We start from the raw sequence: 13,451 nt of genomic DNA, 5'->3' as shown, positions 1-13,451 counted from the left end.
GGTTAGATAATGGGAGCAGTGTTGGGTATAACAATAGAAGACAATATGAAACCTTATTGCCAGCATGGGCCGTTTGATTATCGGTTGTTTTATGTTAGCATACAAAACAGGATATCGGGATCTTTCCAGACACGTGGTCCTTCTTCATATGCTTATGTTACGCTATCTCAAAGATCGAATGTGAATTGTACGAATTGGCACGAATTCTTTGGGACTATTGCGAAAGTTTATTTTGCTCTTACGTAGTATTAGACAATTCATTCGTCAGTGGAGGATTAAAACGAGCGTTTTCTTGAAAAAAAAATAAATTTAAGAAAAGGTTATTTTTTGTAATTGCTGTCACGGTACCTCGGTAATGGATAAATTCTTGACACATACAAAATACATGCATACGTATTACATACATCGCAACTTTAGCCGTGGATTTAAATCTCACTTTTAAGACATATCAGGGTGAGTTTGGGATATGTTATACCCCCCTCCCCCAATGTTTATTTCAACTGTTCGAGTGCAGACAATCCTGGGATTAAATATCAAAACAGACGTTACCACCGGTACGGAAAACCGGTACACCACAGAAGTATAGCTAGGAAAGTAGCAGGAGGTGGAAAATTCATTTCAGATATGTTGTTAAAGGTTCGTTTTGATGAATTCAATATCTATTTCGTCCTTCACAAGACTGGGCTTTCTTGCGTAATGTTTTCTTTATGACTGGTTCATGGTTGATATAAGGGATTAAACAATGCACCACAGGACAGAAATAAAACAAGCCCCCAAAACTGAAGACAAACAAAACAAACTCATTTTGCATATTCGTTGTGCTTGAGCTTCTCCTTGTTCCCCTAATACCTATTTGCTTCTCAATCTCTACTCTGAAAAATTCTAACAAAATAGAAATTAAATAGGAAGACTACATATATTTAAGCCACAAGTGTGTTAAGTACACCTGTCTGTTGTGAGACTCAAAATTGACTACTCAGTGTAGATGTCAGCAGGTAGAATAAAGTACTCTACCAACCCTTCTCTCTCAGCGTTGAGAATACTGCCCGTTCAAAGTGTACAAATTCAGTATTTAAAAAGTTCAGAAGGAATGGCGTAAAGAGCATGGATTTTAACTTTTAGAAAAGATTAGTCGCGTAAATATTTACTTCTTAACTGAATATTTAGTGGATGTACTGTAATATTCAGTGGCATTAGGTACTCAGATCCAGATGTTTCATACACTAAGTATTCTATAAATGATACCTCGTAATTACAAATTTCAGAAAGTTCAAAAGTCATACTCACGTTTGAATGCATGTCACGCTGCGAGTGTTTTGCTGGCAAGAGACGAACATGTATTGCGCTGGACGGAACTTTATGTCGCTATCAAACACTGCGACTGGATCAAAGGCTTAATTTGACTGCCATTAAAGTTTAAGTTTATCGGACACCACACGAACAGACCCATCCACACTTTTACCCAAGCAAAATAAATAGACAGTGACCTGTTCTCTGATTTACTCTCACCAAGACTACATACCGGGTGCGTTTGGGCAAAACTTCATTTCGTTTGGATTTTCTTTCTATCCATTCTTCCTTTGGGTTCCCTTTCTAATCGGTTCTTCATTTGGGTTCCCTTTTCAATCGTTCTTCATTAGGGTACCTATTCCAATTCTTCTTCATTTGGGCTTCCTTTCCAATCATGCTTCATTACGGTCTCTTTCCAGTCGTTCTTCATTTGAGTTTCCTTTCCAATCGTTCTTCATTTGGGTTTCCTTTCCAATCGTTCTTTATTCTTTATTAGGTTTTCCTTTCCAATCGTTCTTCATTTGAGTTTCATTATTTAATCATTCTTCATTTGGGTTTCCTTTCCAATCGTTCTTCATTTGGGCTTCCTGTCCTATCGTTATCGCAAACACCTCTGTTTGTTGATAATTGATCCGTGCATTCGGAATCTTCACTCGATGTACAACATGGAAAACAGTTGGATTCATTTGTGTGCGTGTGTACATCATTGAAAGTACGAACTTTCATAACAGTGTCGGAACTCTGATCTATTTTATTTTGTATGTTTTAATGCTAGTTGTGTTCGTAATTTTGACCCATATACATTGAAAATCCCCAAAGTCGAAACCTCACAATATTGTAATCCCCTCATGACCGAATTGTTTTAGGCACGAATTTTTCCTTTATGAATAGATAGGTTTTCCTCTGTAAACCGACAACCCTCAGCTCCGAATACCGAAACAAATTTCGATACCAAATTTCAATTTGACGCTTATCCCCTCCCCCAACTCAGTTAAAGCTTGGAAATGCATTTTAACTACAAAATTCCTGACACATGCTGGAACAGATTAGGACATATGGTTGTGGATACCCTAAGGACACTATTTTCTCCTGCCGACCCTACCTTTTACCATTTTGGGGGGAAAACAAAATTTGAAGAAATAAAATTTCCGGACAAAAAAAGAAATTAATAAAGCGATGTAACTACGGTCGAAGTTAAATTCAGACTGCGATTAACGCTTATTTTGTAATATATGCTTCATTAAATCCAAAAACAACAACAACAAAAACAAGCAATAATAAAAGTTTTCATCGACCTATCTACACTATATTATTTTTCAGTGTAACAAGATCCTCAAGTATTTTTTGTTTTTATTGGCCTCAATTACGGTTAGTAAGTATTATAGTGGGTAGATCTGTGTGACCAAGACCCAGAAAATGTCGCAAGGACACACGAGGTTAAAACAATACTTGACTCGCGCGCCGGCGCTGACTAGGGCTGAGAATAGGCTAATGGAAAGTCGTTGCCTTATTTTTTAGGCGAATTAATAATAACTAAGTCCTTGTTCGTAACCCATTTTAAAGAGGCTATGCTTATTTACCTATTATCTAATTGTGAATAATGCTAATCATTTGCATACATCATTCACAGAACAGTGCTTGCTTATTTATTTATTTATTTATTTATTTTTTATTATTATTATTCGAAACATCAGAGTTTTATGAATCAGGTATGTTGTCTCTCTTTTGATGAACCCTTACGTTTTAGATCTTATACAGAGATTTAAAAAAACATCGCGATTACTAAGGATGAGTGCCGTTTGGCTACAGTACAAGAAATGGAGCCATTAACACACGTTAGATAAAGAAAGAATTAAAAAAGGCAGACAACGCCCCATGCTTTCTTCAAGCCAGGCTCTTGAATTGTGAACTTGATGTATGGAGTATTTTAACATTTTGGAGTATCACTCATAATTCTAATGGACTTAGAGTAAAGTTGTATCTCATTCCTCACATGTTCCTTGTCACGAGGACTTTATTTCTATGTGACAACCGCATTTATTCATATGACAAGATGTGGTTTTTGTCCAGTTATTTCAACATTAAATAAATGTATTTTGTTGCGACTATATGGTCTTAAACTTAGAAATAAAAACAAAAAGAGCGAACACTTACAAGTTTTGTAAAATTCAGCAAATAATTTATTTCCTTAGAACAAAACGTGGAAATTTGAAAAGAATTTACAAAATTGTGAATTAAATCCCAAATAGTCCTAAAAGTTTTATCACAAGTCCAAATGTATAAAAATCCAATTGACTTCCAGTGGTATTCCAATTAAATTCCAATTTTGAATGTGCTGATGTACCTGTAGTCACGAAGATGCTATTGTGCAAGAGCCCTGTAATGTGGCGATGTGCTAACAGTCTTTTGATATGTTACAGTAATATAATTTTAAATGTTCTTTTCTGAAATCACTATAACTCCACATTAATGTTTCTGTCCAAGAATATTACCGATGATCACTTTGTATTTCAAGGGATGTGTTGTGATGTGATTTGGATTTTTAACGTAACTTTAACAATTTTTCAGTCATATCGCTACGATGTCTGCAATGGAGCAGTTTATAGTAATGTCTAGCACTGGGGCATCATGCCGCAGACATGTAGCATGATGTCCCACCCAGTCACATTATCCTGACACCATGCCGACCAGTCCTAATACTAACCTCTTAATACTGAGCGCCAAGCGAGGCAGCTGTTAGTACCAATTTTATAAGTCTTTGGTATGACTCGGCCGGGGATCGAACCCACGACCTCCAATGTCATGGACTCAGATTAAGATAACATGTTTACATAAATGATGATGCTAATATTTAATCCACATGCAAGTCCAAAATACAATTATTCGTAACATATGATCACGGAGAGAAAAAAAAATATACAAACTAAGTATACATAATGATTTAAAAATAATTTTGCACTCACTTACTCACACATTAAGCTTCTCGTGGGTCGGTGGTTCTTTTAGGGGTTTTCCCGGATACTTCCTCCACCATTAATACTGGCCGCCATGTATAGCCTATCGTGTGCTGAAAAATGGCGTTAAACCCCACAACAACAACAACTCACACATTAACTTATGCTCTCATAATTACATGCTCTCCATCTCCTCCAACTCTCTCGTCACATAAGCGTTTAGAAAAAGACTTTTTTCACATCTACAAAACCCTTAGTGAATCGCAAACTTTTCAGAAACGAAAAAAACAAACATTCGGTCCATATAGTTTTTTGTCTCACTGTAATGGTGTGACGGCCAAAAAAAAATGGAGCGTGTTTATTTCATCTATACATGTTTTAGCCAGGACCTTCACTTAATTGGTTTTTTCTGTACCATCCAATAATTCCATTGAGAAGGGGCTTTGTTATCAATCCGTCTTTTGTAACTGAGTATGTTTATAAAGCATAATTTACAAATGATGAGCATAAAATAACAATATGTAAAATATTCTTGCCTATAATATACATTTTATTAACAAAGGACCTTGCAGTGAGTTAGGATTCTGAGCGTGACAAACCGATTGTCACACTGCTTTCGCAAAGATTCGTTGTGACAAATTTGCTTTTTCATCAGTGATCTACTAAGGGGGTGGGTGGATGCGAGAGGGCTGTCCGCCCCGGGTGACACCCAGAAGGGGGAGGGGAGGCATCGGGAGGGTTGAAATACCAGTACAAGTTTTCAAACCAAACGAAGTATTCACCGATGTAGAAGTTATTTCCGATTTGCATATGACAGCACTCTACTGTTGAGAAACCTACTTGCAAACATAATATATTTTTCTGTGTGTTTACATTTTAAAATTATCTGTGGGAGTGCCAAAGGAAGGATCTGCCCCACGTGCCAAATACTATAGGTATGCCCCTGCTTTTCATCTCCACCTACTCCATTTCCGATGAAGCTTTTGCAAACTCTGCTTATCGATGACTTTGTAAAATAATGTTACAAAAATTAGTTCTTAATGTGTGTGTTGTTCAAAAGTTACGTCATGTTTCCAAACTGATTTTTACTCATCGGAACGTAACGTTGTAAAAGATAAACGCTCTTTGGATCCAAACGTACGAGTTACATCGACATCACAAAAACTGAAGGATTACACGAGTCACTAATGGCATGACACTATCATGCAGTGTTTGGATCTAGATCATATAAAAGTTATTAAACACTAGTAAATGTTGAGAAATATTTTTTCTCCATATGACTACCATTTTATGTCCGTAAAGCTCACTTTAGATTCAAATGTTATAGTCGTAAACTTTTTATAATGCTTGAATAATTTCTGTTAAAATAGCATTGTATATGCTGTGTACTTTGTCTTATCATAGTATTGTATCACTTGAGTAATTTGTGTTATCATAATATTGTATCGCTTGTGTAATTTGTGTTATTTTAATATTTTATCACATGAGTAATTGTCTTATCATAGTATTGTATCGCTTGTGTAATTTGTTTTATCATAATATTTTATCGCTTGTGTATTTTGTGTTACAGTATTGTATCGCTTGAGTAATTTGTGTTATGGTATTATTGTATCGCTTGTGTAATTTGTATTTTCATAGTATTGTGTCGCTTGAGTAATTTGTGTTATCATAATAGATTTATCATAAGATTGTATCGCTTGTGTAATTTGTGTTTTCATAATATTGTATCACTTGAGTAATTTGTGTTATAGTATTATATTGCTTGTCGAAGAGGAATATTGTACATTTTCATCTGCGAAAATTAACATGATCTTTGAGAAAAAGTATTTCGGCCAATGTTAGTATACTAAAGCATCTTTAGAAACATATTATGACTTTATGTGAACACCAATTTTTTTGTTATTCACAAAGTTGTATTATTTATCAGCCGTTACTGCATAGACAATACATACATCCAATATTTATTTTCGAAAAGTGCAAGCCGAATTAGCCTTCAATACTAGTCAATATTTCCTTTCTTACAGATCGTTGATTCATTTTAAATTAAAATGACGAAGATTTATTTGTTCTTTATCTTAAACGATGCGTGCCTAACTACGGCCCATACGAGAGAGCTAGAGTGTAAGTGATTTGCCTTCGTCTCGTCACATTATACATGGTGTAATTACGAGATGTGACAACATGACACACATCGTTGTGGCTTGATATAACATTGGTGATGGGCCAAACTCCCAATCCGTCTGCTCTAAGATATAATTTCGTCTCCTTTGATCTATCTAGTCTAGAAATTAAACAGCCGAACACCAGGGTTCTCAGGGCTGATGCTTTCGCTGAAAAGTTGCAGAAGAGCCTTTGAGAACACTCAGAGGATCTAGAATTGATGTTAGTGGTATATGGACCCCAATCATGAATCACGAAACCTAAAAGCTGGGACTTAAATACCAGTGTATTAGTTCTTTATCAATGCAGCGTGAAAAAAACTTGAGGAGTATATTCGATTAAATACAAAATAATTATCATGTTAGAATGTTTTCATTTTTACAAACTGGAAGTATCAGTGTTCAGTTAGATCATATTGTGATATATATATATATATATATATATATATATATATATATATATATATATATATGCTTTAAGTTATCCTTTCCGAAAATCAATCAACTAATCGATCATAAAGCAAACGCAATTATTATAGATGTGGTTCATATCTCCTTTGACATAAACGACGGTATGATCGAATCACAGGTCCTCTACCGTCGTTACATTTCTTCCTATTAGCAGATACGGTAATGTGCTATCTTAAATCAGTCACTTAAAAGGGAGAAAGATGAAAACAGAAAATTACGAGTATGACTGGAACGGTTGCCCGAGGCCAAAAATTCTGTTTGAACAATATAGAAGTTGACAAATTTTGTATTCACTGTAAACCATCAAGTTACCATAGAAAGCATGCACATAACGTGATGGATAATTTAGAAGGAGATACTTCGCTGTTAATTTTGGTTTAAACCTATCTGATAAAGTTGTACGAACTGGTTTACTGATATAATTTGATGTAGTTTTATAGACAGACACACACACGCGCGCTCGCGCGTATGGTATCCCTGGTGTCATAACTTCTTGGTGATATACAAGTAATAAAAATTACCAGGTAATGTTTACTTCAGTTTAAACAGCTTATTCAGGAGTTGTTTTTTCTTCTAATTGTTAGATGTGACAGTGATAGGTCTGATAACTTCCCATATTAAGATAATTACATCTTTTAGCTTGAAAGTAGGTCACAATTAGTGAGCCAGACAGAATTAGGGGATATTAGATAGTGTTTTCAGCATTCTTGATCTATCAGTAGATATATTCACCCCAATTATGTTAGCAGATCGAACAGTATGACTACCGATAAACTAGTAAATCAGACAATCTGGAAATGCTGTATAGTTATTCCAATTATAATGCATTTCATAATGTGTGGAATCCCTCTCCAGAAAATGCACTTTTTGGCGGGATATTTATCGGATTATACTGCGAAATATTTGGACTGTCAACCAATAAATAGAAAGCGCTTCACGTTCTCATACGTGATAGGATCTTGTAAATTTTCGTTTATTGAAATTCATTTGATGATTGCCTAGTTTATATTCGTATCATGATCATTGCCTTCATTGTTATCCTCATAGGCGTCATCTCATTGTAATCATTATGGATGTTTGTTTCTTCTCTTATTGGAACTTTGTTTTATTAATTAATGTGCAGTTAGTTCTAATTAGTCCTTTTGTGGACGTATTTCTTTATGAGACAAATCATTCTTTAGGAAAAGCCGGCTACTCCAGTTTCCTTGATTGGACATGTAAAGTATCCTTTTTTGAACCACTTGAACTTTCTTTCAGGCTCCATTATGATTCTAAATCTCTGTTCTGTACTTTCAGGTTCTTCACCAGTCGCCGACCTGAAATTCAGTGAGGGATTTCAAAATTTCATACAGGAAAGCGGGTACAAGGGAGGTGCCGCGGGTGTGTTGTTTGGCGAAAGACTTGGGTCTACCATTGGATATGGACATGCTTATCCGGGATACAGTATCCATGCCAGCACTCTGCTGCCACTGTCATCTATTTCGAAAAGTATAACTGCTGTCGCAGTGCTTAAACTCGCAGAAAATGGCAAGCTAGACTTAAGTTCAAAAGTGTTCGGGCGACATGGGATCATTAACAGTATTGCGCCTCATAAAGATACAGTTGATCCTAGGCTATACGAGATTACTGTTGATGACCTTCTCCATCACGCAGGTGGTTGGGACGCACAAGTGGGGTCAGTTTCTGACCCCATGTTTAACGAAGTTCTCGTCAAGCAAAGTTCTCGGATGCCCAATATTACGAAGGAACTTAATTCCAGTGCACCGCTCAATCCATATGATATCATTAAGTTCATGATGTCTATGCCACTGGATTTTAATCCGGGCACAAAGTCCGTGCCATCAAATTTTGGATATTCAGTACTGGGACGTATTATCGAGGAGGTTACTTCCAGCACATATGAGGATTACATTCATCATCAGATTCTGACGCCCTGCGGCATGTGGCATACTAAACTTGGACCTCGCAACGGAATGGAGTTCAGTAGCAAGCCTGTCGAAGACGCTACAAAAGACGCCAATACTAATCATGAATCGATGACACAGTACTACGCCTACAACTACCCCTACCTCGTGGACTCCGCCCTGGGCTGGTTCTCCAACGTGTATGATGTGATGCGCTTTGTTCAGTGTCTCGATGGAAGTTCTGGATATAGTCTGCTGAATGCAACCATGATAGATAATCTGCTAGCCAAGCCGCGCACAGGTCCGCAACACGTCGAGTCATGGCAAGGTGCAGGGTTCATGGTACATTACAGCGGTTCTGTTTGGGTAGAGGCTGATTCGTTTTCAAGTGATGTCATTCTGTTGCATCAAAACTTGTTACACAATAAAGATAGAAAGACAACCCAGTCATCTTCTTCAGGCAATGAACCAACCGCGTGGGTCTACCTCTTAGATGGTAAGTCTCACAACGTGACTCCCCTAAAACAGCTGTCTAAAGCAATGATTGACGCGGAAGAGAACTGGCCGATTGATAACTTCTACGTCGATGACGTAGTAGACAACATCGTCACTTCTGGTAAGGTGACCCGGATTACGAGATACATGTTAGAAGAGCACCGCGCTAATCCATATCTTCAAGCACTTCACCACTTAAAGTATGATGTCAAGTGGCTGAATGCATACACTCACGACAAGAAAACCTATATGACGGTGATCGCAGAAGAGAACCCGAGTAGTACCAGACTATCCATCGCTAAGACGGGTCTATCAGAGGAGAAGCTGATTCAGACCAAACTCCACCTGGAGGACTACGGTTACAACATGACTTTCCTGCAGAACTACAAGAGTTACTCTCATCAGGACCACTATACTTTCCTAGCCATCTTCCGGATCGGTGCCATTAAAAATACTACTCATATCCGGTATGGTCTACGCCATTACGACCGGCCGTACAATACACTGCTGAATCTGTACGAAGAGAGGGGTTACCATCCACTTGTGCAGTCGCTCGAATACAGACGGAACGACGCGCTTATATCATTCATCTTTGAGGAAGACACAGGAGAGAGGAAATCTGAATACAAATCTTATGAAGACATCAGCGAGACAAATTTAGAGAAGCTGGTTCAACTCAACGCTGTCCAGCAAAAGAAACTGGTGTATTTGGACGCCACTGACAAACATGGAAAACCACGGTTTTCCGCCGTCTTCAAGAAGATGGGCCTTTCCAAATGGTTGTTTAACATCGCTCTCACGGAGCAGGACCTTGATGAAACAATCACACGCAAGCAGAGGGAAGGACTTCTACCAACCATTATTGTGGGCTATACCGACAGGCAACGCAAACTTCAATTCACTCTCTACATGGAAAAAATGTAAAATGGTTCTTCATCATGCCCTCTGGTTGAAACATTTCAATGTGAATATTTTTCATCCAGATTGCAACAGTGGTTTTCAAATATGACATTCACCGATTTGAGGTAATGTGTTCTGTTACATATGAACAAGATGAATGGTTCGTACATGTAATAATAACTGTAGATTCCTACGTGATATAAATTTAGCTTGGGCAGCTGTGCTTTATGATTTATAATATGCTCCATGTCTTAATATTAGAACTCAGCAGACTTTCAGATAAGGATGAAAAGTGATTGAAATCTTTATTTTCAAATGACATACTCTTTGTAAGAGGAATATTTTTTTCCAGAAATGTGTTTGATTTTGCATCATGTACAGGAATGCATTTCTGAGCTACCGTGTATTTCACCCAGTAGCGTTTGTGACTGAGAAGTTTTATCTTTTTTCTGTGTTTTGAGTCAGCGTGCTCACATTTGGTGAGATCTGCGTAGTATTCGCATTGCGAGGTCTTTCTGAATGGGTTGCTTTATGGAGCACTCTCACCAGGGCCTTGTGACTCTTTCGGAGTTATCTCCACCTGAAAGAGTATTCCTAAAACATGTCTTCGAATACTTTTATACACACACACACACACACACACACACACACACACTTGTATTTTCGCCGTGTTCGCGCTCTAAGAAAACAGTCAAAAAGCAGATGGATGATATACGGTGGCATATTTAAAGAACTTAAATGGTACTTCTTCTTGTATATATTTATTCATTTGATTTATCAACGATAATTCAATCTTTTGTGACAAATTTTGTTTTCGTTTCATATTACATTCTTATTTCTTTCTTTTGTTAATCTACATGTTTGAAACTCTTACTGTTCTTAAAATAATAAGGGATTTATGAAAGGTCTTTGCATTCTTTAACAAATTTATGTTGCTACTCTTCTGGTTCTATGGTGTTCAACTTTGCGCAAGATGTTAACATGGATTGGCCTGAAAATCATGAAGAGATTAAATCTATCGAAGGTGCACTTTTGTGCCGTTTTCATGTTAAAGTATCAAGTTTTATATCTTTCCTTCATTTGATTCTTTTTTTTTTCTTCTAACAGAAAAGCCTTTTATTTGATATATTATTATGTAAGGCTTAAAGTCATTGCATGTCATTATTAAATCTTGATATACTGTTACTGTGTCAGTGTAGGAGTTTCAATTCAGCATACTCAGTTGTCCCTAGGAATATAGCCCAAAGGAGAGAACTCTGATTGTCAATGACGTACAAATAGACACAATGATAAAAAACGGGAACTAAGTGACCATTTTGGTTATCATAAAAGTAAACATGATTTGAGGATAGCCGATGCATCAGGATGTGATCAGTGGCTCTTGTCTAGTCTAAACATTCTCAACCAAGGAATCAGTGTTATTGCAAACATTAGCATAAAGGTGGCTGGGTACGTTATCACTTAAATGGTGTCTCGCTATCACTTTTTATTGCTCATATATCAGGTCAGAGTGTAAGCCACGGGGGATGGGGTTTGGGATGAAATGATTGAACTGTTATCTCAGTGTCAGGTTTAGCGCGTGCAGAGCGATTTGTTCTTCGCACCGTTGGCCTAGATTGTGTCATAAAATATAACTTTATCATCAACAACTCTCAGACAGTTATGGTTAGAAACTCCTCTCAATTATAACATCATGATGACATTGATGAAACACGACTCCCACACGATGGAGCATAGATAGTACGATTCAAACTTGTGCAATCAAAAGTAGACAAAGCAACAAAAGGTAGGCAAAATAGCACGAATAACAACACCTTTCACAGGTTCAGGAATGAACATATATATTTTATACGGAACATTACCACGTCTATTTAATACACAGTGATTTTTAACTCTGCTTAGACCGGTCGAACAAATTTTATGTATTTAGCCTTTCATATCTTTTTCCTTATCTTTATATATGTAGCCGTTCATCGCTTATTCCTTATCGTCATTACATTATATGCTGATGGTATGGATTATCGATTATCTAACAGCCAGCAGTATGAAGTGGACGAACGTCAAATTTCCTTAATAGCGTTGTTTACGCTCACAGATAAAACCGGTCCGATCCCGCAACGTGTACCTGGATCGACGGTTACATTTTTATGCTGACATGTATGTGTTAAAATTTCTTTCTTATTGTTACCTGTAGCTTCAAAAATAGCTTTACAGTTGTTTCTTTCTAGAATGAGACTGAATCTTTCTTACCTCTACTGAACTTGGCATGCATCAGGCGACGAGTATTACGAATCTTCAAGATGGCTTCTGATGGTTATTTTTGTTTGGTTGATGTTATTCAAATATTGCCACATTGTGAGTTGGCAGTATAGAGGTTTACGCAGGAGATGTCAAATAGCTTCTTTTATTTTTCTTTAAAAAGTGTTCATGTACTATGGTCTCTAAATGTATTATCTCATGCTTCATTGTTTACGTCATGTCATGTATATACACGTCCAGTAGAAATGCATGTTAACGCTGTATTGTGATGCCACCATCTGCTGCGGCCTGTACAACTTGTTGATCTGTTATTTTGTTAGGAAATAAACGACTTTATAACAAGAGCTTGGAAGACGTGGCCTTTTATTTCTCTTGCCAACAAACCGGACTACATAAAAGCTCTGGTACATATTTCGTAATTAAAAAGAAACGGCTAGAGTGTCTTCTTTATCAAAATATCGATTCATCCGAACTGTATGGTTCCGCAGCAATATGCTTTTTTACATAGCTATCCTTCGATTTTGGAAGACAGTGTATGTTCTGATACCGAAAGAAACGGCGACATGTGCCCGCAAATTATGCACAGTCGGTAATTTTGTTTATATTGACTCCGAATGGAAAAGGTGAATGAGAAGAAAATTATGTTTTCTATCCAAGTCGAAGAGGCAAAAGTTTAACATTGTGCTTGGACTATGTTGCCATGCAACTACCATAATACTAAACTTCGGTTTTCATTTGATCATTACAAGTATCAGTCACGTGTAATTGTCATTGTTTTTTTATATATAGAAATGCTAAAAATATATTACTTCACTTGTCATTTAGTAATATCTTACTAGTATTCTTTATATTGGCATACCATACTGACACAGTCTAATTTCCTAAGAGTTTAGGCACATCTAAGAAACAGCTAAATACGGTATCTGGAAACAGAAAGAACAAACGAAGTGACTTAAAGGATGAGAGACGAAGATAATATATTTATTGGTCTTTCTGTCAGTCATTTTAATTTTCTTTTA

The 13,451-nt window shown here is 36.9% G+C and overlaps 1 protein-coding gene across 1 annotated transcript in view; it reads left to right on the top strand.

The window, feature by feature from the left end:
* The window catches only part of LOC149782917 (uncharacterized), a 75,925-nt gene extending 63,149 nt beyond the window's left edge, over positions 1-12,776 (top strand). The window contains exon 2 of the mRNA XM_089934473.1: positions 8,171-12,776. Coding sequence (XP_089790599.1) covers positions 8,171-10,197 — 2,027 coding nt within the window. The 3' untranslated portion in view covers positions 10,198-12,776. The remainder of the gene's footprint in view (positions 1-8,170) is intronic.
* The last annotated feature ends 675 nt before the right edge of the window (positions 12,777-13,451 follow it).

This window comes from Sinohyriopsis cumingii, chromosome 15, assembly GCF_028554795.1.
Source record: "Sinohyriopsis cumingii isolate HCF-2022 chromosome 15, ASM2855479v2, whole genome shotgun sequence".
Lineage (NCBI taxonomy): Eukaryota > Metazoa > Mollusca > Bivalvia > Unionida > Unionidae > Sinohyriopsis > Sinohyriopsis cumingii.
Note: the sequence above shows the minus strand (reverse complement) of the source record. Positions and strands in the feature narration are given on the sequence as shown.